We start from the raw sequence: 27,841 nt of genomic DNA, 5'->3' as shown, positions 1-27,841 counted from the left end.
GTATAGCACCACTCTTTTTAAAGGGAGCTGTAGTAGTGATAGTGGATGACGTTAGTTATTACTTCAATTAAGTTAATGAAGGAAATAAAATTACATGGCTTGAAGAAGAGAGTTGGGAGGAAAGGGGAAGGTACCAGGAGGAAAAACAGATGTTTCTGTTTTTAATGATCACATGTATTCATTCTTGAACACAAGAGTACAGAACATACAAGGATGATATGACTATATCCTCCTCCCAGAGCTGAGGAGGACTTCAGGCTTTTCTTCCCCCATCCTTGGTTTCTCCATTTCTTCCTCTACGGTTTAGCAGATGTACTCTGAGTAGCTTCTTCTTTCCACTGAGCTTTCTTCTCCAAGTTTATGCTTGTAAGTGATTCATGCCTTTTTATAGCCTACAATATATGACAAAGAAAGAAGCAGAAGGTGTCACCGAAAGTACCACAGAAAACAATTGTGATGATACTTCCAAAACAATTCACAAAACCACTGAATCAATTTTTTCAAAGTATCTGGCCTATCACAGAGAACTACCAAGGCACAGTTCTGTCAGCTTTAGTGACAGGAAGAGAGAAGGTTAAAATACAGCATCTAGAGATTAGTTTAAGTTTATCATTTCTCTGGGAATAAATTAAGCCCTTCTGTTAATGGCACTAGCAGATGTATTCTGGGCTTCTAGTCAATATTTAATATTAATCTCTGGTCCTCAGAAGTCAGAGACACTGGAAAAAAATCAGAAGTTAAATAGATTCCAGCTGCTGTGAAAACAAGGGTCCCAAAGCATCTCTCCTCTTCCGGTGTTTGCATTCGTATTATGTAAACCTAAGAGGAAAATGTTCTGGGAATTATCAGTCATTGATTTCTTCTGCTAAGGCAAAAGAAAAACCTTTCCACTGATTTCAGAGGGATGCATCTTTTTCATTTTGATAGGCAAATGCTGACAAGTAGAAATGATACTTGACACTTAAATAATTTGCAGTGCTTTATTAACTAAGACTCAGTTAATAACGTTTTGCTAGTAACTTAGTTGTCAATAAAAAGAAGATTGGAACATGGTGATCAGAAGAACGGCTGCAGAGAGAGGAAGCATAAACTATGGTTCTGTCTGTATAGATACTTTAAGAAGTGCAGGGTTTTCAGCTTCTAGTCATTCTTAAAAGAATGTAGTGGACTGTGTTTCTGTTAGCCCTGTGTTTTTTGTTTTTTGTTTTTTGTTTTTTTTCCCCAAAGCAACATAACAATAAGCTGCATAGATTATATTCATGTTCTTTGACTTGAAGACTAATGATTCTGAGACTTCAGTGTGCAAAAAGTGCTTGTTTCTTTATAAAAACAACAAAGTTAATAGTTTACCAGTTGTGTTAAAAAGCACAAAACTAAAGCATGACTAACCTGTCCTTCACTTGGAATCTTAAACTTTACACTTCCTCACCTCAAATGATGCAAATTAAATCACAGACCTAGTTTTAGATACCTTTTAGATATCTACTTCTTAGATATCATGACAAATTATATATAAGTGAAAGACGCTTGGCATCTACAGGACATGGAAACTTTTCTATAATATAAACTGTTTTTTTTTTTTTTTTCAAAAATTAGTTCCATCCACAATAAAGAGAGACTTTTCTACTACAATTAAAGGGCACAGAATTACTGCTGACCACCTCCCCACTGTTTACAAAGATTTTGAGATTTCTGAAGAAATACACCCATCTGCTGTTTCTATTATGTTGATTCTTTAAGCATTGCAGTGTGTAGAGAGGTGTTTGTAATAAATCCACAAAATGAATGGTGTATGGATCCTATAGGCCCAAGGAGCATTTACTTGCCTACCAGACTGTCAGAAGAGAAGGTTTTCTGTCCTTTCAAGTTCTTGCAGCCTGTCAGCAAAACTGAGGAATTAAACTAGGACAAGATAAGATTAAGTACTGCACTGAGGGGCAGGGGGGAAGGACTATTTTTGCTTATGTGGTCTTAACAGTGACATCACCCTTTTCTGACTTGGGAATTAATCAGTGAGGGTTAGGGAACAAAAAGGACAAACAGTACAAACAATCCAAATGAGTTTATATCAAGATCCATTTGCACTCACCAGCCAAAAATCTCTGCTTACCTGCTTCCCTCTGATCACCATCGCTATGCATCCCAGTATAGTCAAGGCAATCATTACATAGCTGACCTTCACGCGCAGTGTGGTCTGTGCTGCTCTGATTGCTTCAATCCTCAAGAAATAATAATAAAAGAACAGACTCATTACTGGAGACCCAAATAAACCATTGGCTAGTTGTTTGATTTCTCCTGCCATGCTACCTGTATAATCTAGGTATGCCCTCTGTGTATAATGCTAACAGTACTTGGCTCGTTCCACAAAAAAAAAGAAAAAATTAAAAAGTTTTTAAAGGAATGGGAACATCTGATTCCTAGCTACTTTGGGATATACAAAATCATGGTAACAAAGGGCTTTCTCAAAGCTGGGAACAAACCCAATGTTTTAAACTATTGAATTATTAGGGAATGCAAGGGAAAGAAGGCTGCAGTATTTAAGTATGTATGTTCACTGCAGGGAGGACAGGAAAAAGAGAGGGATGCTTTTATTAATACTAGTTTACTAACACTACCGCTTCCTAAAGTCTGTGAAGACAGCAAATGCCCTATCCATACTAGAACTTCAGTGTATTTTAGCACTGTAAAATATGCACGTTCCCTCAATAGCAGAAGCATGGTAAAAAACATTTGTCAGCAGGAATAAAATATGTTGTTTAACAGTCTGAGCTTCTTAGACAGAGGGAAATACGTTCACAGCTTAACAGTTTTTTCTGCCTGAGGTTCAAAATGCTTTCATTTATGGTACCGTCTATTTTCCAAAGAAGGCTTCCTCTACTACAGCATTTGATAATGCTATTTTTAGATTTCACACTGGCTGCTAGACATAATACTCCTAGAAATTCTGGATAGGACATGGTATAAGACCGTGGTTACAACTTCCCTTCTGCTAGGTGAAACAGACTTAAAGTAATCTGTTTTTGTAGGAAACTAGAGAGGCATGGAGGACTGTAAGCTTTCCAACATAGCTTTTGGACAGGTAACTCCTTTAAATCTTTTCCATATTTCAGCATGCTTATCCAGATGTACCAGTAGCTGTGCCACTCCTTTAGGAAACCTGTTGCCTTGTCTATGGTTATCTTTTAGAACACAGAAGTTCTCCACAAGAAGAATATCAGTTGTTAAAGTCTTCCAACTGTACTGAAGATCATTCTACCAACCTGCACCTGAAATACTACAAATAAGAAGTTCATATAAGGAACGCCAATGAAGTGTAAAATTTCCAGATGTGTTTTCCAGTGACTTAGTCCTATATATTTAATTCTCCTTGCAGAATTTAGAGCAGTTGACTTTCTTGTTGAGGAAGTTTAATATTCTCACCAATTTAATTTGGCGTATTATAAAATTACAGGGGACTGGAGAAGCATTAACATAACGGCACAAAAATGCATCACACGAGGTAATTATATGCTAAGCCTAACATGGATAATAGACTTAACAGAACTGGGAGGCTAATACTGTACACAAACACCAGTAAATATGTAAACATATCACATTTTAACCCTTATACTTGGAGGAAAAAGACACCAAGGGATCCACAATGGTTCAGCGTGGTAAATCACGTAAGACCTGAGAATTAAAAACATTTTGGTCTTTTGAAGAAGAATGTGACAGTGATTTGATCACCATTTCATAGTACTGATCCAAGAAAATTTCTAATCGTAGAGAACATGTCGATCTAGCATCAAGCTTATAATTTAGCTTCCAGGTTATTTGTTTTTGCAAATAATTTGGGATGAAAAACTTTGGTTCTTGGCTGCACTTAAGCTGAAATGCACAGATTTAAAAACTATTAGTTTTTATTTTTGAGTTACCTTGTGTGTGCTAGACTATACAAGAGGAAAAAGTAGTTATCTGAATGCAATTTTCACTTAAAAATTAATTCAGTGGCTAAGATTAGCTTTTTTTTGTTTAATAAATTATTTACTTTTAATGAACATAACTTGCAAGATATGGTTGTATCACATGCCCTTACACCCGAATCTTACGCAGTTTAGAGAAAAAACAAGCTTTTGTGTTTTTATAGTTGTTAACCGTCTTTTCAACTTTGGCTGAACTATTTCCCTAAACAAAACCACTGATTCAACCTGTGCACTTGCAAAAATGATCAGCTTTTATCAGAAGTTGGTTTGTCCTTTCAATAAAGCATGATTTTAGATGCACAGTCAATGCCTTCACTCAGTCTGATAACTCTGTTTTCTTAAAAACACTCAGGTATTTTGTATGCAAAAATATAGGAATTGACATAATTTAATGTTTTAATGATTTAAAACTTTATTTCAAACTTTAATTTCAAGAAAAATGGTCCAAAACAAAACTGAATAATTTTCAACATTGTGATACATTTAGAAAAAGCTTAGATACATGGGTGTATTTTCAATCCCTATACTATGCATCCAAACAGAGTACCTTTAGACAGGAGCTACATAACTTGCTCACCTAAGTAATAAAAGATTGACTGAATCTTTTGAATAAATATATATACATAGAAACATTAGAAGTGTATTCTAAGAGATAACAACTATACTAACACTAGAAATGTTTTTTTAAACTAATAATTGCATTTTTTTAAAAACTTTGATCTTCATTTTAGATAGGCAAAATAGAACATCCAGTTTTATTTTCTACGTTGCACACAGGACAAAGCATTGGCATTCGTGTTTCACCAGCAATGGGGAAATTTTGACTATTTTTTTTTTGCAAGGGAACCTTTCCACTATTTGTTAGTTTAAACGCCAAGAGTAAAGAAAGTTGGCCTCTGCCATCCAGATATTAATTAATAAATGTTTTTAAATGCATTTCAATTATTTTATGGCTATATCATGAAAATTTCATGCATTAGGCTTTGACATACTAAGAAAAACACTATGGAAAGCTCACGCCAATATTTACAAAAAACTTTTTTGATTAGAAGAATAAAGATTAATTGAAATGTGTTGTTTTTCTAATGAAACAACTGAGAGGTGCCGGCCATCCCTTCAGAAAAATCTAAATGCACGTATATCAAAATAAAATTCCCCGGGTCATATAATCTTATCTACAAGGTGATAGAACAGTCACAGCAGCATAAGAATTTTCAGCTGTGGAAACCCATTCCTGTTAAGAAAAGGTATTTATGAATTGCATTCAAGTAACATATTCCTGTGAAAATAATGCTTCTCTTACAGCTTCAAAACTGGCACTTACGAGACAGTCTCTGGTATATCCTCTGGTTTTTTGAAATGGCCTGCCCACAACAAACATTTTTTCTCCCAGTCTGTCGGCTTGTGTCCAGGTACCCTTAAAGCAGACCGACCTAAAATAAAATAAGGTAAACAAACAAAAAAATCCACAAAAAAATAGAAAGTCAGAAAAGTTGAATTGCCGCAGCTGTAATAAACCGGTTAGGTTGAGCAATGAAGTACAATTACTAGAGTAGGTTACAGAACAAAAATTTATCACATAGTTAGATTAATGAACTTCTAAATATGGATTAAACTGAGGCCATGGTAGGAAAGCCAAATCTTGCCCAAGGCAAGCTCTGAATATTTACAACTCTAAATTTATGGAACCTGCCCCATCATCTATGCTTCCTAAGCTGCTGTGATATAGTTTTCTACTACATTTAAATTAGTTTAAAGAAATTAAATGAAATGAAACTGTTGCAGAAAAGCCAATATGCTCCACCATAGCATAAGAGTATTTTAAGTTTTACATGGATGGTAGGATTTTATCTTATTTGGAGATATTAAAAACAAATTACTATAAATAAAGATAAGATCCTTAATTTTCAGTTCAGTCTTTCAACCTCCAAATACAAAATATTTAGAATAAAACAGGAAGGTTTTTCTATACATAACATTAAAATCTAGCATACAAAGTGCAAAAATAATCATTAAAACAACAATGGGATATGTTCTTCATGGATGTATGTTGCTTAGTGGATTCATAAATGAACTAGGAAGTAGTGTTGGATACACAGCTTCCTGACAACGCTATGTTATTGAGAAGATGGCTAAGGGTGAAGATCTGCAAGACTTCAGAATCCCAACTCAGTGAAATCCAGTGAAAATCCCTCCCATTTATGTAAGGAAGAAGCAATTCCAGTTCACATACAAAGGACAAACTCTAACCTAACCATTATTGCTGCAAAGTAAGTCCTTGGGGTTTCTAGGAGGTTTTGGGAAAAGTTCAGTAACAGAAAGGCAAAAGGCATTATTAGCAATGACAAGGAAATGAACACAGATCAACACAATAGCTTTATTATGCCACTGTATGAAAAAGATGGCTCCAGCATTTTGAAAAGTGTGCAAGACGCTGATCCCTCATCTCAAAAACAGTCCAACTAGAATGGGCACAGAGAAAATTCTCAAGTGTGATCACAGCTATGGAATGGCCAACATGTAAGAAACAATGTAATAGACCGAGACCCTGCAGCCTGGAAAAGCACTAACTGAAAGCCCCTTCATCACAACGGAGGGTGCCAGAATTAACCTCACACTGAGAACATGGATTGGAATGACTGTCTGGAGGAAAACAGCACGTACCAGGCTCAAAAACAAACACAAGCCTGTACTTATTTTCTCAAAGCACAGTTCGGCTGAGGAACTCCTTCCCAGAGGCTGTGGATGCTAAAAATAGATACAGCTTCAAGATACTGGGAAAATTTAGGAAAGAAAAATCCAACAAGGACCATTAAACAAAGACTTCACCTCTGGGACAGCAGTCTAGGGAAGAAACACTATGTTTGCCCTGTTTCTATATTACTTCTTAGAGCCTTGCTATTGATCACCATTCCTGTTAGTCCTCACAAAAATGTAAGGGCCCTCCTTCACAGGCCACTACTGGAGAGTGACACTGTTAAACAGACCTTTGGTCTTACTTAGTACAGCTGAGTTATTGATTTTATTTTATTTTTTTAACACAGATTTATGCAAAATGCTTCACATCTGTATGCTGCTTTTATCTTGCATCAACAGGCGAAGTAGGGAAACAGTTATAGAGGAGTCTGATTAGAGCCCCAAAACTGTGCTCTAATCTGTTACAAAATGTCTCAACACCCGAGCTTTACCTGACCAATTTCACCTTTAACACGAATTAAGCCAATGATCGAGATTGACTCTCTCCTGCTGGGCATGTTCACATTTGTGAACAGCTGGAGCTGGTTCTACTGTGGAAAACTGCAAAAGTATTTTAGCTAGTATAATATTCCTAAACACCCACAGCTTACATCGGCGCTGAACAGTCTGTTCTAGAGCACAGATAAGAGCCTCAGAGTGCAGGGCTGTACATCAAATACAATACTAATGACCTGCTACAAAGCAAAAGCTGTGTTATTGTCACGAGACAAAAAATTGCCCCCTGGCTTTGTTAAAAAACAAGATCTCATTGCTAATTGTAACATCCTTAACAGCCTAAAGATTAGAATTCCCTCTCACAAAATCAGGGATATTGGTATACATGTCTGCAAAACGCCTGTTCAGATGACTGCGGCCCGAGTACTTAAATATTTCAAAGCATGAAACGTGCCACGATCTTTATCAGAAACTTACTTCTTGGCTGAGGCGGGCCTTCTTGGAGAGGTTTGCTGCAAAGCCTTCTGTTTACCTTCAGATCTACTCCTCTAGTCAACCTCAGAATTGAGGGAATGTTTCTTTCCAGCAGTTTAACTGCCCTGTCTGGAAGAGAAAGCAGAAGAAGCAAAGGGGGTTAAATCTAACTCAGAATAGTAGAGAGTGAGAATGCTGGAAGTGGGATATAGGAGGTTGTTTCTCCTCCCCACCTGCAGGGCAAAATCAGAAGTAAAAGCAGCGGGTACAAACCTAATACTGAGCAGATTTAGGCTGCAGATTTGTATCTGCAGATTTAGGCAGATTTAGAAAGAAATTAAGGACAACTCCATAAACCATCGCTGGAGCTTACCTGTTAAGCACACGTAGGAAAACCGGACCGACAGATTATAGCCTACGAGCAATTTCCAAGACGTGCTACGAACGTATCACCACTTCAAGGCACTTATCTATTCCTAGGCATCAGATACACTTCGGGCAGGGCTCTTTCAAGGGCTGTGCACCAGGATTTTGACAGCCTTGTCGCATCCAAGAAGCAAGTCAGTGACTTGACGGGGGGCTGCCACGGCAGAAGCCGGACCTCGCAGCGCTGAGATACTGCGCCGGGAGGCTTATAGAGGAAAACGTGCTGTTTTAATGGAAAAAACCTTTCAATTCACCATGTGGCGAGAAATTTCTGAGGGAAAAAAAATGAAGTTTTGGAGGATAAAGGGGTAGTAAATAAATATATATATATATATATATGTAAACGGGTATTTTTTTTTTTAGTCTTCTTTATTCTGGAAAATTTCTCAAGTATAGGAAAAAAAATATTAAAAAGGCACCCTCAAAACCAAACCCATTCCCAAGGTTTTCGGAGGAGAAAACACAAAACAAAAAGGTACGAACCTTCCCACCCCCCCCCCCGCCTCCCTTTTTGACTTTTTAATCCAGCTCGGAGGCCCCCGGGCTTCAAGCTCCAGCACCCCCGGCGGCCGCCCGGCCCCACAGACCCCTCCCCGGACCCCCTTGGCCCCCATCCCGGCTCCGGGCCCGGTGTAGGGCCGTGCACTCACCGGCTCGGCCCCACATGGCGCTGCCCGCAGCCCGCAGCGCGGCGCGGGGCCCCTCAATGTCACCCCCCCCCCCTCCTCCTCCTCCTCCTCCTCCCTCCCTCCCTCCCCGTTCCCCGCTCCCCGTCCCCGCCCGGTGCCGCCCCGGTCCCGGCCCCCGCTCCGCCCTCGGCCTTGCCAATATGGCGGCGCCCAGCAGCGCGGCGGGCTGCGAGGACTTCGCCGAGTTCCAGGTAGCGAGAGCGGGGCGCGGGGGGGCCGGGCCGGGCCTGCGGGCCTCCTCCTCTCCCCGCCGGGGGTCGTCGCCACGCGTGGCCGCCCGGGCTGCCCCCTCTGGTGCCCCCTCGGTCCCTCCTCGGTCTTCCCGGCCCTCGCTCGGGTCGCCCGGCGGCAGCCCCCGGCCGTGTGTGTGGGGCAGGCAGGGGGCGCAGCAGGCCGCTGGGACGCCCTGAGGGGCGCCCGCCTGCCCTTCGTGGCCCGGGCTGCATAAGCATGTATTTATTTATTTATTTATTTATTTATTTATATTGTTATTTGATGCAGGAGTTGCTCAGGGTGATGAGGACGATCGACGACAGGATCGTCCACGAGCTGAACACTACGATTCCTACGGCCTCCTTCGTCGGGAAAGTCGACGCCAGCCAGACGTGTAAAGCGCTCTACCAGTCTGTAAGTGTCTGTTTCTTTAACCTCCGACTTATTTTCCGAGTTTTTGCTCTGTTCGTTAGCCGCTAAAGCTGCATGCCTCCTTTTCTAAGGAAAACACCCTTGATGCACCATGCTTTATGCATTCATAATGGCACGCCTGACTTCCCTACGTAGCTAAACCACATGCATGCGAAAGCTACTTCACTCTTAAACCATGCTGTGGACTTGCTTGTCCTGCAATACCAGTCCTTTGAGGTGTACTGCAGACACCCCACTTTCTTTTAAGAATGGATGCTGGCGCACTTTTGTGGTCCAAAAGTCAAAGACTCTTATCGTGTATCTTTGACTTTTACCATCAGTCCACGTCGGTAACTACTGCTCAAAGCAACATTGCTTCCCTGTAGATTATAGAGTCAAAGGGAGTTCTGCAGGCATAGCAATGCCTTAACTTCAGAAAGTCTCTTAAATATGTAACTCAGATTGTAACTCAGAGCTTTTTTTTTTTTTTCTTTTTTTTTTTTTTTTTCTCCCTTGGGTAGTTGACCTAGTTGTTGTGACTTTGTCTCATCCCCACTTAGCTGATGGAAGCTCACACCAACAGAGAGAGAATCATCAAAAACTGCATCGCTCAGACTTCCAGTGTAGTGAAAACTCTCAGAGAAGAGAGGGAAAAGGCACAAGATGACGTAGCGTTATTAAAGCAACTCAGGAAAGAGCAGACAAAGGTGAGTGGTGGGGATTTTGTGTGGTCACTTAGAAGTCAGAGTGAGTCTTTCCCAACTTGAAAGATATCTGTGATGGAGGGAACCTGAAGGGGGTTCTGACTTAAGTGTTGTCCTGGGTTCTTGTCAGATGGGTTTGTGAGTGGTGTTTTCCCTGGCACTCAGAACAGAACTGCTTTTATCCTGTAAATTGAACATTTTTAGAGATTCTGTTACACAAATGCATGGCAAAACATGCGTGCTCTTCCAGAGTGGACTCTAACTTTCACTGACTAACTCCACTTAGTGTACAACTCAACTGGGGCTTGTTTATTCTCTTCAAATGCCCAAAGGTTCCTTTTGCCTTTTTTGAGATTTTGTGAAAAGTAGTCTATCTGCAAATGGTGGATGTGTGCCAAGATGCAAACACTAGAAGATAATGAAATGTCTTTCGTGTTTGTCTCTTGCACCACACAGTTATACAGACTTAAAGCTGTCCTTATTCAACATCACCCTGAGAAGCATTATTCTTACTCAGTGTATTAACTGGAGTTGCTGTCCACTGTGAGGAGCTGTTAGTCAACCTTGAATTCCACTTAAGCCATTTTTTTTGTTGTTGTTTAGTGTTTAGCTTTTATGCTGTGAGAGTGATTTCTGGGTTTGCACAAGGAATTTTAATGTTCAAACCTTCTCAACCTTATGGCCTCTGGATGGAAAGCGAATTCACCAGAGGTGAATTAGATGGACTGTCAGAAGTGGAAAGAAGTGGTCTTTTGCAGAGCACTTGAATGCTGATGCAGTTGTAATCGAAGAGCTTTCTGGAGAGATGACTTGAGTTCAGGGGTTCACAAACTAGCTACTGATTTTCCCAGGCATTGAGCATGTTTGACATGCTCTCAGAGAAGTCCTCTGTTGTGAGCTCAGATTTAAAGAACCAAATGGCAGGCAAGTGGTTTTGTTCTTAAAGCCTAAGTTACAGAACTTCTAATAAGCATCCATATTACTTTTGGTCTGCTGAAATGATAGCTTAATATTTCCTATAAGTTTTTTTCTTTTTTTTTCCAGAGTCAATTCTTTAAATCACTTAGTTACTGAGCCTGAAACCTACTGATAAAAGCAATAGGAGAATCTTAATGATAATGCTTAATAACATTTGAAATCACGTCCAATTAAAAGAAATCTGTAATTTGGAAACATCCCAGAAGTCCTTTGATCAGATGACCTCAAATTTGCACGTGATTTTGAGAGTGGTTTCTTCTCCATTTCTACTTTTTTCTTTTCCTTCTTCATGAGTTCATTTTTTTTTTTTTTTTTCTGGAACTCAAATAAGCTCTCTTGGGAGAATATGCCCTACAGTTAAGATTACTCATTTTAAATATATATTTGTTAGAAATACAGGTCTGTTCTTTATACTTTTTGCATACTGTTAATGGTACAAAATGGAGGACTTTGTATAAAGTTACTGCTTCTAGGTCACTGCTTAAAAAACCTTGGAGCTGTGTGGGTCTAGCAGTCAATTCTTTCAGGTCACTTACATAAAACTATCATTAGATTATTGTATTAATTTGGTATCATCTTATTTCTTTTATATGAAATGTCATATCTTTTATATGAAATGTCATAGCCACCCAAATTAGTTCTCCAAGTTCAAAACATATAGCTTAACAAGTATTAGCTTTATGAAGTGAATTAGTGGGGCCTGCTAAAAAACATTGGAGTATATTTTTAGGAGGAGAGGGGAAAAAAATGCAAATTTAGAAACAAACAAACACCTGTATAGCCTTGTTGATTAACTCTGATTGCACTCCTGTTTGGGTCTGTAACCCTGAGCAACAGGCTGAATAGTAGTTTTGCTGAGGCTTGGTGTCAAAGCTGAGTTATGTGACGATGCTGGCAACTGTAAACCTATTCATGTATTCCAGCAGGAAAAGCCCTTCTTTGAAATGTTCAAGATCTCCAGTTGTTTTATAGAGACTAATGCTGGTCATCTAGCAACCCTGTTAATGCTGGGTTATTATTTCAAACAGTTTGGAGTCCTTTTGAGTAGGTAAAAGCTCATCCAACACCTATATAAGCTGTGTGTGTCTGGACATCCTGCTTGGAGTTTTTTTTTTTTTTTTTAATGTAATTGCCCTCTTGGTTTGTATTTGTTCACCAGCTCTCGAATTAGAGCCACATACTTAAAATTTATTCATTCTAGAGTCTAAAACTCCAACAAAAATAAATCCCAAACATAGGCATAAATGGCAGTTGGGCTTTAAGTCCTCTACTACTGCTTCTGGAACGTGTGGCAGGGTCAAATTCCCACAGGTCATCTGAACGCAGCTGTCACGAGTGCCCCTTGGAGTTACTAACAGAGGTGAAAAAAAGTTCTCACGGATTGAGCGAGTGCTCAAGTACTGCTTATTGTGGCATTTCTTGGATCTATGTAAATCTGATTTGTCCTACTGTGATCACGTACCATAGTAAATGGTTCAGAGAACATGAACATATATGATCTGTTCTTGTAGATCCTTTTTTGGTCAGTACACAGAGTAGATGGCAAAGAAAGCAGAGGGGGTGTCTTCGTGATCTTAATCCTAAATCAAGAATCTGATTGATTTCCATCATAGTTTTGTTGCCAGCTGTCCTATTTGACTCTAATAATGCATGTGTGGAAGAATGAGAACTCCAGCCTGCAAAGCTAACCCTAGCACTACCATTCCCTGTGCTGAGTGCTTGAATTTGGCATCGTTATTTTTGTTGGTGAAGCCGTGAAGGTTAATCAGCTAAATGCTGGCAAGTCTTGATGGGCAATATTTAAAAGTGGAGAATTAGTAACCAGTAGCTATTTCTGCAAGGCTTGCATTGCAAGTCTGCCTTCACAGTGCATCTTGTGGACAACTCTAGCATACCCAAAGCATTGGCTGAATGGAGGGACCAGGCTTTCAGGATGACCGCCTTCAGTTTGTACCATTGGATGGGATGCACACCTGGTACTGGCTTTAACCTGTTTCTTTGTCTATTATTCTCTGCAGTTGAAATTGATGCAGTCGGAGCTGAACGTCGAAGAAGTGGTAAACGACAGAAGTTGGAAGGTACTCAGTCATTTACCAAAGTGTTGTTGTTCTTTGCCGTGGGTTTGAACTGTCCTGCGCTGCAGGTGTGGGACTGATGCCTTAGGAGGCAGGTGGACTAGAGATAGGTGAGGGCAGCACTGGGGAAAGTAGGGAAAGCGCTTGGTCATTTTCCTATTTGTACAAGCAGACACCAAAGCTTCTCAGTTGCACTGTGAAGGGAAGAAATGTGGCTGGTTCAGTGGGGAGGAGGGACTGTGAAGTACTCCCTGCATATTCTCTTGCTGCAGCATTTCACTTCTAGCACGATTTTGTGCTTTGTCCTAGCTTTCTAGAGTTCTCAATTCTGCATAAGTAACCTCGTTCCCTTGCTAAATGTAAAAGATTTTTTTGCAGAGAGCTAACACTTGCTGCAGCTCCTTTCTTAATCTCTGCTTTAGGATTTTAGCCCTGAAGTTTGCATCAGGATAAATGCAATAGAGCTTTAAGTCTTGGGTGTTCTTGGAGGTCTAGTCACCGTAATGGAGCACCATGGAGACTGAACAGATGAGTGTTTAAAGGGTTTCCCAGTCAATACCGAATGGAAAAAGCTAAAAGAGAAAAAGCTAGTCATGCCCTTAATTAATTAGTGCATTAAGTTTAATGAATTTAGAGCCAGTTTGGATAAAACTCAGAAATGCTCTATCTTTAACAATGCACTACAGGCCACCAGTGGCGAACATTTCATGGCAACTCTACTGTCAGTTTTATTTTAAAAAGGCGTAGGGTGAATTGGGTTCCAAAATAACACATTTGCATTAGTCTCGATATATCACCTTTATCAGCAGAGTGTTTTGTATTACTACATAAGACATCAAAATCAAACTTTTACGTAGCAACATGCATTTTAGGGTATCTTGGACAGTGGTTTTTTGTCTGAAAAAAGTAATACTTCACAGGTAGACTATAGGAGTTAATTGGACTGAGCAACACACTGAGATCTGTGGGTAGATGATCCTAAAAGTAGGAGGCAGTGTTAGTAAGATGGTAATATTGGTCTTTCATGGTCTAAAGAGATACTGATAATGATGCTTTCAAAGTTTGCGTGATAGCAAGCTGGAAATTGAAATTTTTTTTTTTTTTGGTATGTTGTTTGATGTGAGAGAGCTGGCCTTACAGTGGCTTAAAGTGTATTTCCAGTACCCTTTATGACAGTCATATTAAATGACTTGGACAGAAGCGGAACAATCTTCCTAGTATTAAAATGCTTCTGAATAGGAAATTTTTTGTTGACTGTTGATTTCTGCTGTTTCCTTCTATCAGTTACCTGATTTCAGGTCTTTACATGCTCCTAACTCATCCAGAGCTTTCCATTGCATGTGGGAATGTAGTGAGACAGGCTGTGTGTGCATGTGAAATAGGTTATATCACAACTTCCATTTTTTCTTTAATGCGAATTAGTTTGTAATGTGTCTTTCTTAAAGTGAACCAAATTTGATAAGTCAAAGATTACTTAAAAATTGTTAGGTATAAATGCATAACTAAGGCATGCTGCACACCTCGCTTTTGTTGAAGTTTGCCATTGGTGCTGAATAAGGAGATCAGTTGCAAAAGTAGACAATTCTAGGAAGATAAACTTTCAAATAACATTTTAAATAAAACACGTTACTTCCCCAAGATGACAAGAGCAGTCACTTTGCATGTGAAGCCTAAGGGAGACTTAACACAACTTGACATCCTCAACATCAAAGGCGTTTGGAGATCTGAAAAGTACCTGGATACCCTGGCAAAATACATCGTTGTGGGAGTGCTGCTGGTGGACCTAATAACCACCAGTGCCTCAGCTTGGTGCTAGGTGGAGCTCGTGCTACACTCCAGGACGTGTGCGGGATAGTTTGGCGCCAAAACTTTAAATAACTAAATCCCGTGAAAACAGCCCCAGTAACTTTGGTGTGAGTCTGTGTGTGGTGCTTTTGATTAAAACTGCTGTAATTTAATGACTGGCCCACATCAGGTTAAGCAGGCTGTTTGACGAGGTCTGCAAGTTTGAGCTAAATGAAAATGATCTTCAGGTTTTGGCTCTGTGATAAATTTTACCCAGAGAAAGGTGAATGCGGCGAGAGCAGCGTGCCCTTTCTGAGGGGATGCTGGCAACATCAGCATCCCCAGTCAAATAATTAAAAACAAGACCGCTGCTTCCAAGAACACATACTTGCACTTCTTTTTAGCTGTCCCAACAATGTAAAGTGTGTTTGCTCAGGAAAGAGAAGAACGCGATGTCCCAGTTTCAATGCCACAGTGAACTTAACAAAACACAGCTGGTCAGGATCCTTCTGCTGGTCTTTTCCCTCCCTCTTTAGAACAGCAACAACAAAATCTCCCACCAACCAATCAACCAAAAGCTTCAGCATCCTTGGTAGTGACAGACCACCGGGATTATGTCTGCCCTATCTGAGGGAGAATACTGTTAGTGCTGTGCAGTCAGTCCCCCAGCACCAGGCTGCAAGCTTTGGATTCAGTAAAGCCAGGAGAGAAAGTGAATGGAGACAGATGCCTTGGTAAGTACCATTTATTGGTACAGCAGGGCTGGGCACCTCAGAGTGGGTGCTACAGGAGGAGACAGTTGCCTGAACTAGCTCTGAAGATCAGGTTATCCCATAGACATGGACTTACTCACTTTTGCTCTTCTGTTTTGCTGTCTCAGGTATTTAATGAACGTTGCCGAATTCATTACAAGCCTCCGAAGAGTCAATGATGTTAAGTACTTTCCATCAAGGTGGTCCATAACCAAGAGAGCCAAACTGGAAAGAGACCTTGGGCGAGCTGAACTGGGACCCTCCAGAGCCAGGAGAACCCAGTCCCGTTTTGTTTTGGACCTACTCTAGCTGGAATCTCAATTTAAATAATTCTCCTCTAATTAAGAGAAAACAACTCATCTTTTGTACAAAATATGTGAACAAATGAGTTTTATAGTATTAAAATAATTTTCAAATGGAATGTGGTATCTTTCTTAAACTTCAAAGCTTCAGGAGCCCAAGAGGGGAAGAAAGTGTTGGGCTTTTGTTTGTTTAAAAAAAAACAAACAAACAACTCTGAGCAGTGTGGACAGGGTTTTCCCAGAACTGGTGCTTGGTAAGCAGTCATTGAACATGGTGCAAAAATTCACAAGGAAATAAACATTGCAGAATGATAAGCAACCATAGTTTCAGCACTCATCAAAGTAATAAGCCACCAGCCTTCTTTTGAACTACTCAACACTAGCAACATTGATTCAAACCCTGCCTGTGGATACAAGTTTCCTTTGACTTCCCTAATGCTGACAGGCAGCATCTGTTGCAGCTGCTGTAACACCTTTGTTACCATGCTCTGGATTTTTTTTTTTTTTTTTTAACACAGAATGTGGAGTTGATTAAAACTACTTTGTGTTGGAAATGAAAACATGCATTTGAACAGCATTTAGGAAGGAGACAGCTAACTCTAGTGTCCCTATTCCACCCCTTTTTCTAAAAAATTAGTTCTGTAGGTGAATTATATCTAGAGAAAATAGCTGTGCATACCTGATACTGCTGAATCTGCTTTTTGTATTGTATTTAGAAAGCTTTAAATATAACACCCCTGCAGTAGTACAGCAAAGAAAGCATCATTTAAAACTGGAAAAATATGACTAAAGTGAAATTGCTGTGATTATATCTTTATTTTTTACTTTATTTATTTATTTATTTTTTTTACTAACTCTGACTGACAAGTCAAATGGACTGCTTGCTTACCAGCTGTTTCTGTTAGAGTAATAATGCTTAAAAAAAAACCAAACAACATTGATCAGAGCCTTAAAAGTACAGGCACCATCTCGTAAACACTTTGGAATTCAGTTACACTACTGAAATGACTGCGTACTCTCATGTCCTTAAAAGCTTTGCACATAGGGTGAGTAGGAAGTAGCTGGAGGAATGTCTTTGTGTCACTGAAAATTGCAAAGAACTTTGTAGTATCATCTCCATAGTCATTTGTCCAGTAGAGATCCTTAGACTACATGGTCACCTTTGTTTTTTTAGACAACGTGGTGGTTGTGGTGTCATTTAGACACACTTTTTTTTTTGAGAATGAAGTAGAAATCTATTTTAATTCTTTAAGGGTGTAAATGCTAATATTGAAACACTTTTTTTCTTAAAAAACAAACAAACAAACAAACAAAAAACCTTAAGGTATTGTAACTGCTCTAAGCAGAGCTTTACTCTGATTGAATGAAGCTCTCATTTCCCTCTTGAAGTATTCATTGTTTTTCTGCAAGTATGAAAGCAAGGGGAAAAAAAGTTTGCTATTACACTGATAAATCCTTATTAGTGTTTTTTCTTTAATATTAAAGCAAAGTGGAAGTCAAGTACTTCTCAGAACTGTGGGCTGAATTGCCAGTAACCTGATTTCCACAGGAGATGGTCCGTTAATCAAATGCTGAGAATAGTTAGTTTTAATTTCAAAGTCACTGCTCTAAGGCTGGCACCTAATGTAAGTGCCTAAAATATTTGTTCTCTCCAGGGTCTGGGTCTACAGCTGCAGTCCTTTTAAGCCAGTTGTATGATACAAATTTCTGCCAGTGCGTATAAGGTAGCATTAATATCTCTGAAATAATTAAACTTTTGTTGTATATCAGTAGAAACTCGAGATTCTAATGGGAATTAATCACTGTCTTCCTTTATCCATCCAGATGTCTGCTCAACAGTTGTGTGAGAACTTCAGCTAAGCAGATGCTGTGAGAAGTGACCTGTATGGATGGGATACATTTGTAGGACTTTTTTTTTTGGGGGGAGGGTGGGAGGGAGGGGGTTGTTTATTTGTTTGTTTTTCTGGTAGTGCAGCTTAGCATTAATTGGGAGAGATCTAAGGGAAAAAAAAAAGCAACCTCTAATGCAATTTTTCATTTGAATATAAAGCTAAGCAAGTAGATCTATATAAGCCTGTATATGGTAAAGATTCTGAACCCTAAAAAGATTTTTAAGTCCCTGTTTGGTGCTGTCCAGTTATTTACAGCTTGTCACATACAAAGGGTTGTACTAAAAAGTTGAATTACTCTGTTTGGTCTGCTCTGAGTGCAGAGGGCTATCTCTTACAGCATATGGCAAATGGCATGGATCAGAGGCTGTTTGAATGCTCTTGAGCTTAGTGGAACACTAAGGTGAGTAACTGGAATTGCATGTCATGCTTTGGGGCATGGGAAAGGAGGAAAAGCTTTACCATCTTTTGATAGTTAAGATCTGTCATAAAATCATAGAATGGTTTGGGTTGGAAGGCACCTTAAAGATCATCTAATTCCATCCCCCCTGCCATGGGCAGGGACACCTACCACCAGACAGGCTGCCCAAAGCCCCATCCGGCCTGGCCTTGAACACCTCCAGGGATGGGGCATCCACAGCTTCTCTGGGCAAGCTGTTCCAGGGCCTCACCACCCTTGTAGTAAAGAATTACCCCCTTACATGTAATCTAAACCTACCCTCTTTTAGTTTAAATCTGGTACTCCTTGTCCCATCACTACACTCCCTGACAAAAAGTCCCTTCCCAGCTTTCTTGCAGGCCCCCTTTAGGTACTGGAAGGCTGCTATAAGGTCTCCCTGCAGCATTCTCTTCTCTGACTCCAACAACCCCAACTCCCTCAGCCTGTCTTCATAGGAAAGGTGCTCCAGCCCCTTGATAATCTTTGTGGCCTTCTTCTGGACATGTCCTAATAGCTCCATGTCCTTGTGCTGGGGGCCCCAGAGCTGAACACAGCCCTCCAGGTGGGGTCTCACGAGAGCAGAGCAGAGGAGGAGGATCACCTCCCTCAACTTGCTGGCCACACTGCTTTTAATGGAGCCCAGGACATGGTTGGCTTTCTGGGCTGCAGGTGCACACGTGCTGTCTGTGAGGTGAGATGTTTTGTGGTGGAATATAAGCAGTACTGGTGTGAGCTGTGGGCCACGCTAAATGAGTGTAGATAAAATACTGTCTGTATCTAGTGACTCCTCTTCATTCTGGGATCTTGCTTGGTCTGCGATTGAATTCTCTTTCAACTTTGCCATCAAGGTAGGCACAAAATTACTGGGCCTCTTGACGTCACGTGTATCAAACACTGGACCCAACAAATACTTGCAAGTAAAAGCACTTTAATGAGAAGCTGTGATGATGCCAACTAGATCCTCAGTCAGCAGATGGAGGACTGCTTTCCTTTCACAGCTGATGATATTTGGTGCAGACCATGTGTCATTTCATCCAGTCAAGATTAGTCATGTCTTATCACCGTGCAACCACAGGACTGACATACTCCCTTAGATGTCCCTATCATTTCTATGGAGATGGCTTCATTTCTTTTTTAAAATAACTCATAAATACCTAATCCTAGGGTTTAGATTCTTTTTTTGTTGTTGTTGTTACTGTACTGTTACTTTTATTGACTACAGCTTCTGTTTACTACTTAAAATTGCTTGCATAGAACCAGAGAGTAGTGGTGTACATGCTGCAAAGTTTTTTCTTCGTTAGCTGAATAAGTAGAAGATGCTACCCAGCTTTAAAGTTATATAGAACAGTATTGCTGTTCTTCCAGCACAGATTCTCAAAGCTTACAGCAGAACATTTACGTGAAGAAAAACTGCAGTCTGGGCAAATGCTGAGCATGGGCTGGAATGGTATGTAACATCAAACGTGTCACATACGCTGAAGTGGAGATGTGGTCAAAATTGTCAATGTTCTGCAAGAGATGTAATGAGGATGGCTTTTTTTTTTCAAGGCAGCATTCCAAATGCTGTTTCATCGCATCCAAAGCTTCATGGAGAGAGGTTTAGATTGCCTTGGATAGCCCGTTGCCGCTGATTAACAAGTTTGTGAAATGTCAGCATTTAAAAATGACTTAGTGAGCTACATGTGCAAGAATAGAGCACTGCATGCCAGCGTTAGATGTACCACTGCATTTTGAGACAAAATTTTTGAAGTCAAAACCCAACAAACCCAGAAATGTGGAGTCCAATGAATGACTTCCACACAACATCAGTGTCTTTAGTTTCACTCCTACAGTCTTCCTGAGGTTATAATGTAACTCTTCTGGTCTTTGTACTCAGTGCATTTCTTACTAATCAGAAGCAAGAGTTCTTCAGAAGGGTTGTGTTGCTTTGGGAACCGTATCAGAATACCTTCCAAGGGCATTAGTGAGATCTGCGTCCCGGTGAGTGGAGAAATTTCTAAACTGGCTTTGTTTAGCCCAGGTGCTGTGCTGTTATTGGATGTACTCTGTGACTTGTGGCCTCAGCGTGGTGAGCTGGCTCTCCCAGTTATCTAGCTCATCTGTCTTGCTGTGTGAATGAGACACGTGGTAGGAATGTGGCAGAAGACGATCAGTGCTTGAGTGAATCAGCAATGTCTTGTACAAAAGAAAGAGGCTGAGCTCATTGGCTTGAATTGTCGTTCCCTCTATGAACGGGGCTGTGAGGATCTCCTCATCTGGTGTGATGAATTGAGAGAAAACGGGAAACTTCCAATACCCGCCACTCCCTTTATTCCTAAGAACTGTGAATGTTTTTCACTTTGTTCAGGAAGTGGTATTAGGACAGCAGTTTTTCCTCATATGGCTTTCATCCAGTTACATAACAGTTCTGGAGAATTCTGCAACATCCTTATCTGTAACACGCCCCTATCTTGATCTGTGTACTGTTGGATTTAGTCCTGTCAGCCCTAGTTTCTCAATCTCAAGCTCTTTGTGCCAAGAAAAGCTCTTTTCAAGTCTCTTTTGGCCTTGAAGTTAGACATGAAGTATGTGTTTGCAGTCTGTTGCATTGCTTGTTACCTGTGAGGAGGTCAATAACCAGGAAACTGACACCAGAGTTTCAAGAAAAGCATAAATGGTACCACATATTGAATTTTTATCTTGATTGTCTGAATGCAACTAACTACAGGTTTGATGGGAAAGGAACAGAATTAACTAACTTGCAGTATTTACTTGAGCCAAGGACTTAATTTTTTCCCCTTCTGAATTTTGCCTCTGCATCTTTCTGGTCAGGCAGAAGTATGTAAAGTCACTGCATGTAAAACAAAATCTGTTCCTTTCTCACCTGGAAGGATATTGAGACAATACAATTTCAAGTAGAATGGGGCCTGCACTAAGGAAATTGCTGAACGCTTTCTTCTGATATTAAATGTGTTGGGAAATGCTGGGTGTGGTTTTGATGCATTTCCTGAGTGTATGGACTAGTCACCTGCATGTGGGTGGAGAGACAAGAGGTTCTAGTTTCAGCCCTAACCAACTATCTTAAGGTATGGATGGCGGGAGAATATCGTTTACTTTTCTAACTGACGTGGAGACTTTATTCACATAAGATTTTAATGTGCTCTTTATAGTTGCTATTAATATCATTAGTGCTTTACATGGCTTTTTGCCCCTGTTCTCAGCATTTTTCTCCTCCTCCACTTTGGTAGTGGTAGGTTCCATATGTTAAAAGTCACATGATCCCATGACACATGTGTCTGTGTATATATACGAGGTGCCTGGTGACTCTTCTCAGACTACTCTGGACTTCCCTCCTTAGAACCACCCATCATTTCGGAGATGTTGCCTGTCATGACTGGGGGCTTATCTGAAACTAAGCCTGCTACTCCAGAAGTCCAGCATATTGTTGACCAGGTGAGTTGCAACCTATCTAAAGATGAAGTCTGTGTGAAGGGTGAATGTTGTGCGAAGGCTGGGAGACCAGGTGGTGATACTGAGTGTTGAAAGAGAAGAAAATGCCCTTGCCAGGAAGTATTTTTCTCAGCGTTCTGCGTGGGCACTGTGCAAGTAAGACAAACCCAAATCACTTCTCTTAATCCTTGTCCATAGGCAGGCATAGTACTGGCTACCTTCACTTAATCTTTGAGTACAGTTAAAAGACCAACTCTACTGTGCCAGCACTGATGTCAATATATCTGAAGGGAGAAGATTTTACCTGACTGAATTAATTCAAAAGGTGATTAATTCAAAATTAATCACTGAAGGATGTGGACAGGACAAGCCATGTGCAGTGTATGTGGGAAAAAAAAACTATATGCAGGACATGGCATAACTAAATAGCCGTGTAACTAAATTTCCTGGCATCTAGTGCTTTCTAGAGATAACAGCTGTGGTGCAGGGGCTGCTGTTGAGCCCGCAGGGCAAGGCAAGCTTGGCACAAGGTGGACAGGGTGAGAGCAGTTGCCAAACCTCTTCTGAGTTGCCAAAGTGAGTAGTTACAGGCAGTGAGTGGTGCCTTCCTGGAAGCACCAGTGTTGACAACACCTCTGGAGATGCTCTCTAATGCTCTGTGGTGCGGCAACTCTAAAACGTAGAGAGCACCCATTGAGGAGCAGGAGGGGGGCAATGTGGCATGGGAAAGCTCCTTTCATACCTCCCATCTGGTGTTCCAAGCCATCCTAGCAATCCCCTTCACCTTCACAACTCTGAAGGGTCGAGCTCTTCCTTCTTTGGCACCTGTACAAAGTATAATTTATGCCCTACTTGAGGAAACAGAAGAAGTAGTGGGGCTGAAGATGTTGGCTGACACTGCTGCACACTGCTGCATGCACAGGGCTCCAAGCTCTCCTTTGCTGTGCCATAGTGGACAGCATTTCCACCAGCACTGTTTTGTGTTTCCTGTGAGCCTGTAGGCTAACAGCAGGCAATGGTGGAGCCAGACTGAGGTGAGCTGGGTTGTTTGTGTGGAGAGGCATTGCAACCAGGAGATCCCTGTAAAACAGGCAGACTGGGGCTGTCATTGTAGTTGTACATATAGATGGGGGAGAGTTGGTGTGTGTGCTGGTGGCTGATGCTAACAGGCTAGTCAGAGGAGAGATAGTTTGCAGAACAGGAGGGAAAAGGGTTATCTAAATTTGTCTGTGGGACATGGATTTAATTGCTCAGGAGCAGGATTACTGTTCCTCCTATGCTGACAGATGTGGTTTAGCAAGCAGCACTTGCATAGATCACGAACTCCTTTTTACGCACAGAGAGAAGACCACAGACAGATGAAGACCACAGAATGATGCCAGGGTTTGTGGTACCTTTGTGTATTTGCAGTTGTGGTTTCTTCACGTGTAAGAGAGGGAGGGCAATGTCTCCAGACAGCTGAAGGCTGTGAGGTTTCACCAATGGGTGTGTTAAATGTGTTAAAGGCCTTCTTCGAACAGTGCTAGGGCACTGTAGCATACCAGAGCTGTGTTTTTAATGCTGGGCTGTGCTATGGGTGATCAAAATCCTACCCTATTGCAGTGCACAGCAAGTATGAAACCTTGTGCCTGGTGGTCAGTGGGCAACAAATGCACCTTAAAATGTAAAAGTTTGTTTCAATGTGTGCTAATGTTCACAAAGTCCTGGACAAATTCAGAATCTGAAATGTGAATGTAGTGGCATTCGGTTTGATTCCAGAAGAGGACTGATCTAATTTTTGGTGCTCTTCTATTCTCAGTAAGTTCAGGAAAATGAAAGCAAATTATTCTTCGCTCTTAATTTTCTGCAAGGTGAAATTTCTGCCTTCTGCTGAGGGTGAGAGAGGGGTGTCCCTGCTGCTTCTCTCAGCCCTCCCCTTTGCGGGCCATTTGCCTTTGAAAAAGCTCATGCCCCACTGCAGAGCCTTTGATATAGTTCTCTAAGGATAATGTTCTTGTGAAGGCAAACGTTATGGTGGGGCAGCCCTCCTGTACTTATGGCTAGGTAAGTGTCACCCTTTAATGATGCAATTCTATACAATTTTATGATCTGCTAAGAGAAGGAGCAATTGATATGATTTGAGTGAAGTTATGCATCTGCATAACTCAGTATCCTATATACCATATATATAGCTGTATTTGTTCAAGGTCTATCATCTCTTGGGATTACATAATTATTTACTTACACCTTTTGCCTCATTTGTACTTTAAACCTTAGTGAGTTGGGGAATGCTCTTTATCCAGTCTCCTTATTTTATAGCTGTTGCCTAAAGCTGAGGAATGTTTGGGGTTTAAGGAGCTGTTACATAAGGGCTTAGAAATGTTGTCTTTGTCCGTTTGTGGGTTAAGAAGCTGTGTGCTTGCCTGCCTGAATTTACTGAAGGCTCTGTCCATAAATGACAAGTGTGGAAATAGTGGTCAGAGGCCAGGCGAGATCATAAACCTGGGGAGGGGAAGAGCTGACTTTCTTTTGTCTTGAGAGAGGAATGAAGTGTACCTAAAGATGCCACAGTTAACTTTTGCACCTTAGAAGCCCCCAGACCCAGCCAGCTGGAAGAGGGTTGGAAATTGCAGCCATATGGAACCTGCCTCGTTAGTCTGGATGAACATCAAAAGGCAGTTACTTCAGTAAATGATAACAGTGAGAGAGTAAGAGAAGCCTCAGGATGATGAATTGAAGGTATTGGATAATTTCTGACTGAAAACAGTTGATTTGGATGTCACCAGGGCACTCTTTGGGACCTGCTCAGTAGGAAGGAATGGGAGTGGCAAAGAGTTGTAGGTGGGTGTGCTGGGAAGGGCAATTTGTTCTGTGTGTGAAACAGCCTGGTGGTGAGTGCTGAGCTTCTCCCAGGGACTGCCTGAGCAGGCTGCTGAGTGATTATGCACTGGGCTGCCCGACTTCTGGAATGCATCTTCCGTGCATCAAGCCATTAACGTGTGTCATGTGCTGAGGAGAGGCTGTTACCCGGCCTGCAAAAGATTGCTTATGCTTTCTAGATGACAGAAATAAGTTTTCTGGTTACTTTTGCAGTGAATGCCTTTCTATTGGAAATTTGGATGCAAGTAACTGTAGCAAAACAATCACTGGTACATAAATTGTGATGCCTTAGAAACCTGGAAAGACTTCCATCACTGCTCACAGATGTCCCCCTGCTAATTCCCTGCCTCGTAATTGTAGGAATTGTAGGAATATTTTGCCTCAGAGGGCCATACCAATGTGATGGGTAATGAACTTAAAACTTTCCCTATGCTTTCTTTCAGGAGAAATAGTTACTTGTTTTATTACTTTTTTTTTTTATTATTATTTTTTATTTTTTTAATATGTATATGAAAAGTCGGTAAATGTTTTAACTGTGCATATTTTAAGATTCACAGGGCTTAACTTGGATACTGCACATAAACGTGTCTACCTGAACTGAGAGGGTAAATGCTTTCAGCACATAGTATTTTTTCTTCTGAAACTGCACTATCTGCAACTGCTACGTAGTGAAGAATTTATGATGTTTATGCATGGAATGTTGTTGGTTTTTGGGAGGAAACAGTTTAGCTAGGCAGCTTTTAGAAAAAAAATCTATTAGGAAGCCTAATTCTAGTGTGATTTTAAAGAATGCTGGAGGCAACACTTGAACCAGGAAAGAAGGCTGGAGATTTAGTTGTAAATTGAATTATTTTGATGGTTCTGGGTTATTTCATTGCAGGCACGTGTTTAGAAACATGAAAATTGGAGTGGTAGAAAAGCCTAAATGTGAACTTGACCACCATTTTTTCCCTTTCTTTATACAGGTGAAGCCACAATTTGAAAGCAGGGAAAACAGAACATATAGCACCTTTCAAGCCATAGTATATAGGACGCAGGTGGTTGCTGGAATAAACTACTTCATTAAGGTTTGTATGTGTTATAAGAGGGATTATTTTGTAGTCAAACAATATAGGTGACTTGCATAGTGGCTTATAGCAAGAAAGGGAAGCAAATGTAGACAACCTGATGGGACCAACAAGAATCAACACTATCTCTAGCTGCTTATAAAATTCCTCTGTCACTACTCTAGAATAGAAGTATAAAAACTGAAATCACTGTGCTTGTTGCAAATTATCTAAACTAGCCGGAACTGTGCTGTCCTGTTGCCTTTCAAGGCAAAGCAGCAGATTTCATATTCCCTCTTGTGTCCTCCAGTAGTGTTTACGATGATTAATTTGAGGTCAGCCCGAGCATCTGATGGAGAGTTAGTCAATTTTTAAATTTAACGCAAGCAGCCCAGAATCTTCTGTCTAGTTTCATATGCAAGCACATGTGTTGACCCTTTGGTTCTGTGTCATCTGCTGCAGAGGTAGAGCCAGAAGTCATGCCCAGTTAGATTTCTTCCCTTAGTGCTTATTGCTGACCTAGGCAATCACATGTGTGAAGTACTTGCCTGCTGTCCATTGTAAGCCTCATGACCAAGCTACTCAGAAGTTAAGACAGATATGCAATCAAACTTAAAAAACGAATTTATAGCACTGGTGACTGATGACGGCTTTCCAAGTTTTGCAAGTGATAGGAAACAGTTTTTCAATTTAGCGTTAACTGGAGTGAGCTCTGTTGCAAGACCCATTCTTTACACTTGGGAATTTTCCACATTGCTAATATTTTACCAACAAATTTACAGCTGAGATGTAATGCAGACAACAACAAACATAGTGCAACACTGCAGTCACCAGAAGGCATGTAAAGACCTCTTAAGAGCCTAAGGCATTAAACCTTCCTTTTATACCATAGACCTCACACACTAAGAGTTGAGCGCCTGTTGTATTTGGCTCTGTATGCAGGAAATTCTGTGCAACTGTGTAGGAAATCTTTGTGAGGGCTTTGTGGAGGGGAAGGCAAGTTTATTTTAAAAATGATTTCAGCCACTCATGCTCATCCGTGCAAGCACAAAGACATGTCATGTTGTCTGTCCAGACAGGAGCCTGTTTGCAGTAAGAAAGACAAGGGATCTTGGCTTTCAAGTTGTCATGGCATCTCTGGGGTTGTTCTTAAGACCATGTGAAGGTTTTGGATAGATCTTTTTGTACCGTCTAGGAGCTGATATGGTGTCTGCATCTTGTCCCACCTCTGAGCCATTAGGACTTAGGCTTTTGTCTCCTGCTCTAAATGTCCCGAGAAGTTTGAAGCTGATGGACAAGGATCTCGAAGAGCTAAATGGAATGCCATCAAAAACTTTCTCCTTTTGTTTCTTCTGGTGCTTCTACCCCCAAGAAGTCCTGATTTTCCATTAACATCTGTCTGATGTTCTTTATGTGTTTTATTACAATCTGTGATACGTAGAGACAGAGTTCTCCATGTAGCTCCTGCCACGTGTTACCATCCAGACTTGGGTAAGAGTCACTGCAGTAGAAGTGAAGATATGCCTAAACTTAAGCTTCTGAGAGAAGATCTTCTTCCAAGTATTTAAGAGCTACTTTTAGTTTCAGACATGATCCTCATTCTCCCACTGTTCTGGTTTCTAGGTCCAAGATTCTGATACTGGCTACGTCCACTTAAGGGTGTTCCAAGCCCTTCCTCATGAGAACCAAGGTCCCAGCCTTGTCAGTTATCAAACTGGCAAAACCAGAGATGATCCTCTTGACTACTTCTGAGCGATGGTGGGGAATGTTTCCTGACTTCTGCAAGTTGCACGGGGATTCTGCCTGTGTCAGTAAATGCATGAGAATAAAATAAGTTTTGAAAGCTGTGTTCATCTCCTGCTTGTTGTATCTGAGTCTGCCACCTGTCTAAAGCTCGAGAGGGCTCTGAAATACTAGTAAAAGCTAAGAAATACCATCTGTGGAACCACCTTATTTTAGCAAAACAAGCAGTGCATAACAGCCCTGACGTATTCCTCCAATGTTCTACATTGGGAGTGTGGGAGAACTCTTTGGGCTGATGCGAGCAAAAGAATATATGCAAAAAAGTAGTCTGAGCTCCCTGAAGCTCCCCTTAATAGTTAGGAAGCAGATCATGCTCTAAACCATTCTGGTTACATGCTCACACAGCATTCCTGCCACAAGAGGCATAATAATGAGCATGTGTGGTTTCTTCAGTGTGGAAGCAAGAATCTGCC

General features: G+C 40.9%; 3 protein-coding genes across 3 annotated transcripts; 2 read left to right on the top strand and 1 right to left on the bottom strand.

Moving 5' to 3' along the window:
• Nucleotides 1-99: 99 nt before the first annotated feature.
• Nucleotides 100-8,770, bottom strand: FAM162A (family with sequence similarity 162 member A). The gene is made up of 5 exons (XM_084299216.1): nt 8,705-8,770; nt 7,632-7,757; nt 5,287-5,395; nt 2,111-2,219; nt 100-392 (listed from the first exon to the last, which is right to left on the bottom strand). Exons 1-5 carry the CDS (start codon nt 8,718-8,720, stop codon nt 297-299), a joined length of 456 nt encoding a protein of 151 aa, XP_084155342.1. The 5' UTR covers nt 8,721-8,770; the 3' UTR covers nt 100-296.
• An 89-nt stretch (nt 8,771-8,859) lies between these two features.
• MIX23 (mitochondrial matrix import factor 23) lies at nt 8,860-16,082 on the top strand. The gene is made up of 5 exons (XM_084306611.1): nt 8,860-8,934; nt 9,245-9,370; nt 9,928-10,074; nt 13,068-13,127; nt 15,790-16,082. Exons 1-5 carry the CDS (start codon nt 8,884-8,886, stop codon nt 15,838-15,840), a joined length of 435 nt encoding a protein of 144 aa, XP_084162737.1. The 5' UTR covers nt 8,860-8,883; the 3' UTR covers nt 15,841-16,082.
• Nucleotides 16,083-21,660: 5,578 nt separating this feature from the next.
• On the top strand, nt 21,661-27,383 carry LOC311222023 (cystatin-A-like; the record flags this gene model as incomplete). Its single annotated transcript, XM_084306101.1, has 3 exons — nt 21,661-21,723; nt 25,545-25,646; nt 27,249-27,383. 3 exons carry the CDS (start codon nt 21,661-21,663, stop codon nt 27,375-27,377), a joined length of 294 nt encoding a protein of 97 aa, XP_084162227.1. The 3' UTR covers nt 27,378-27,383.
• Nucleotides 27,384-27,841: the final 458 nt, after the last annotated feature.

This window comes from Netta rufina, assembly GCF_964035555.1.
Source record: "Netta rufina genome assembly, chromosome: 1".
In the NCBI taxonomy this organism is placed as follows: domain Eukaryota; kingdom Metazoa; phylum Chordata; class Aves; order Anseriformes; family Anatidae; genus Netta; species Netta rufina.
The sequence above is the reverse complement of the archived record's forward strand: the minus strand, read 5'-3'. Positions and strand labels throughout refer to the sequence as shown.

Coding starts and splice junctions, on each gene's coding strand:
- FAM162A (XM_084299216.1), bottom strand. Junction 5,396..7,631: donor AGGCCCGCCTCAGCCAAGAA/GTAAGTTTCTGA, acceptor ATTTTATTTTAG/GTCGGTCTGCTTTAAGGGTA. Junction 393..2,110: donor TGGTGATCAGAGGGAAGCAG/GTAAGCAGAGAT, acceptor CATATATTGTAG/GCTATAAAAAGGCATGAATC.
- MIX23 (XM_084306611.1), top strand. CDS start 8,884: ATGGCGGCGCCCAGCAGCGCGGCGGGCTGCGAGGACTTCGCCGAGTTC. Junction 9,371..9,927: donor GTAAAGCGCTCTACCAGTCT/GTAAGTGTCTGT, acceptor ATCCCCACTTAG/CTGATGGAAGCTCACACCAA. Junction 10,075..13,067: donor TCAGGAAAGAGCAGACAAAG/GTGAGTGGTGGG, acceptor TATTCTCTGCAG/TTGAAATTGATGCAGTCGGA.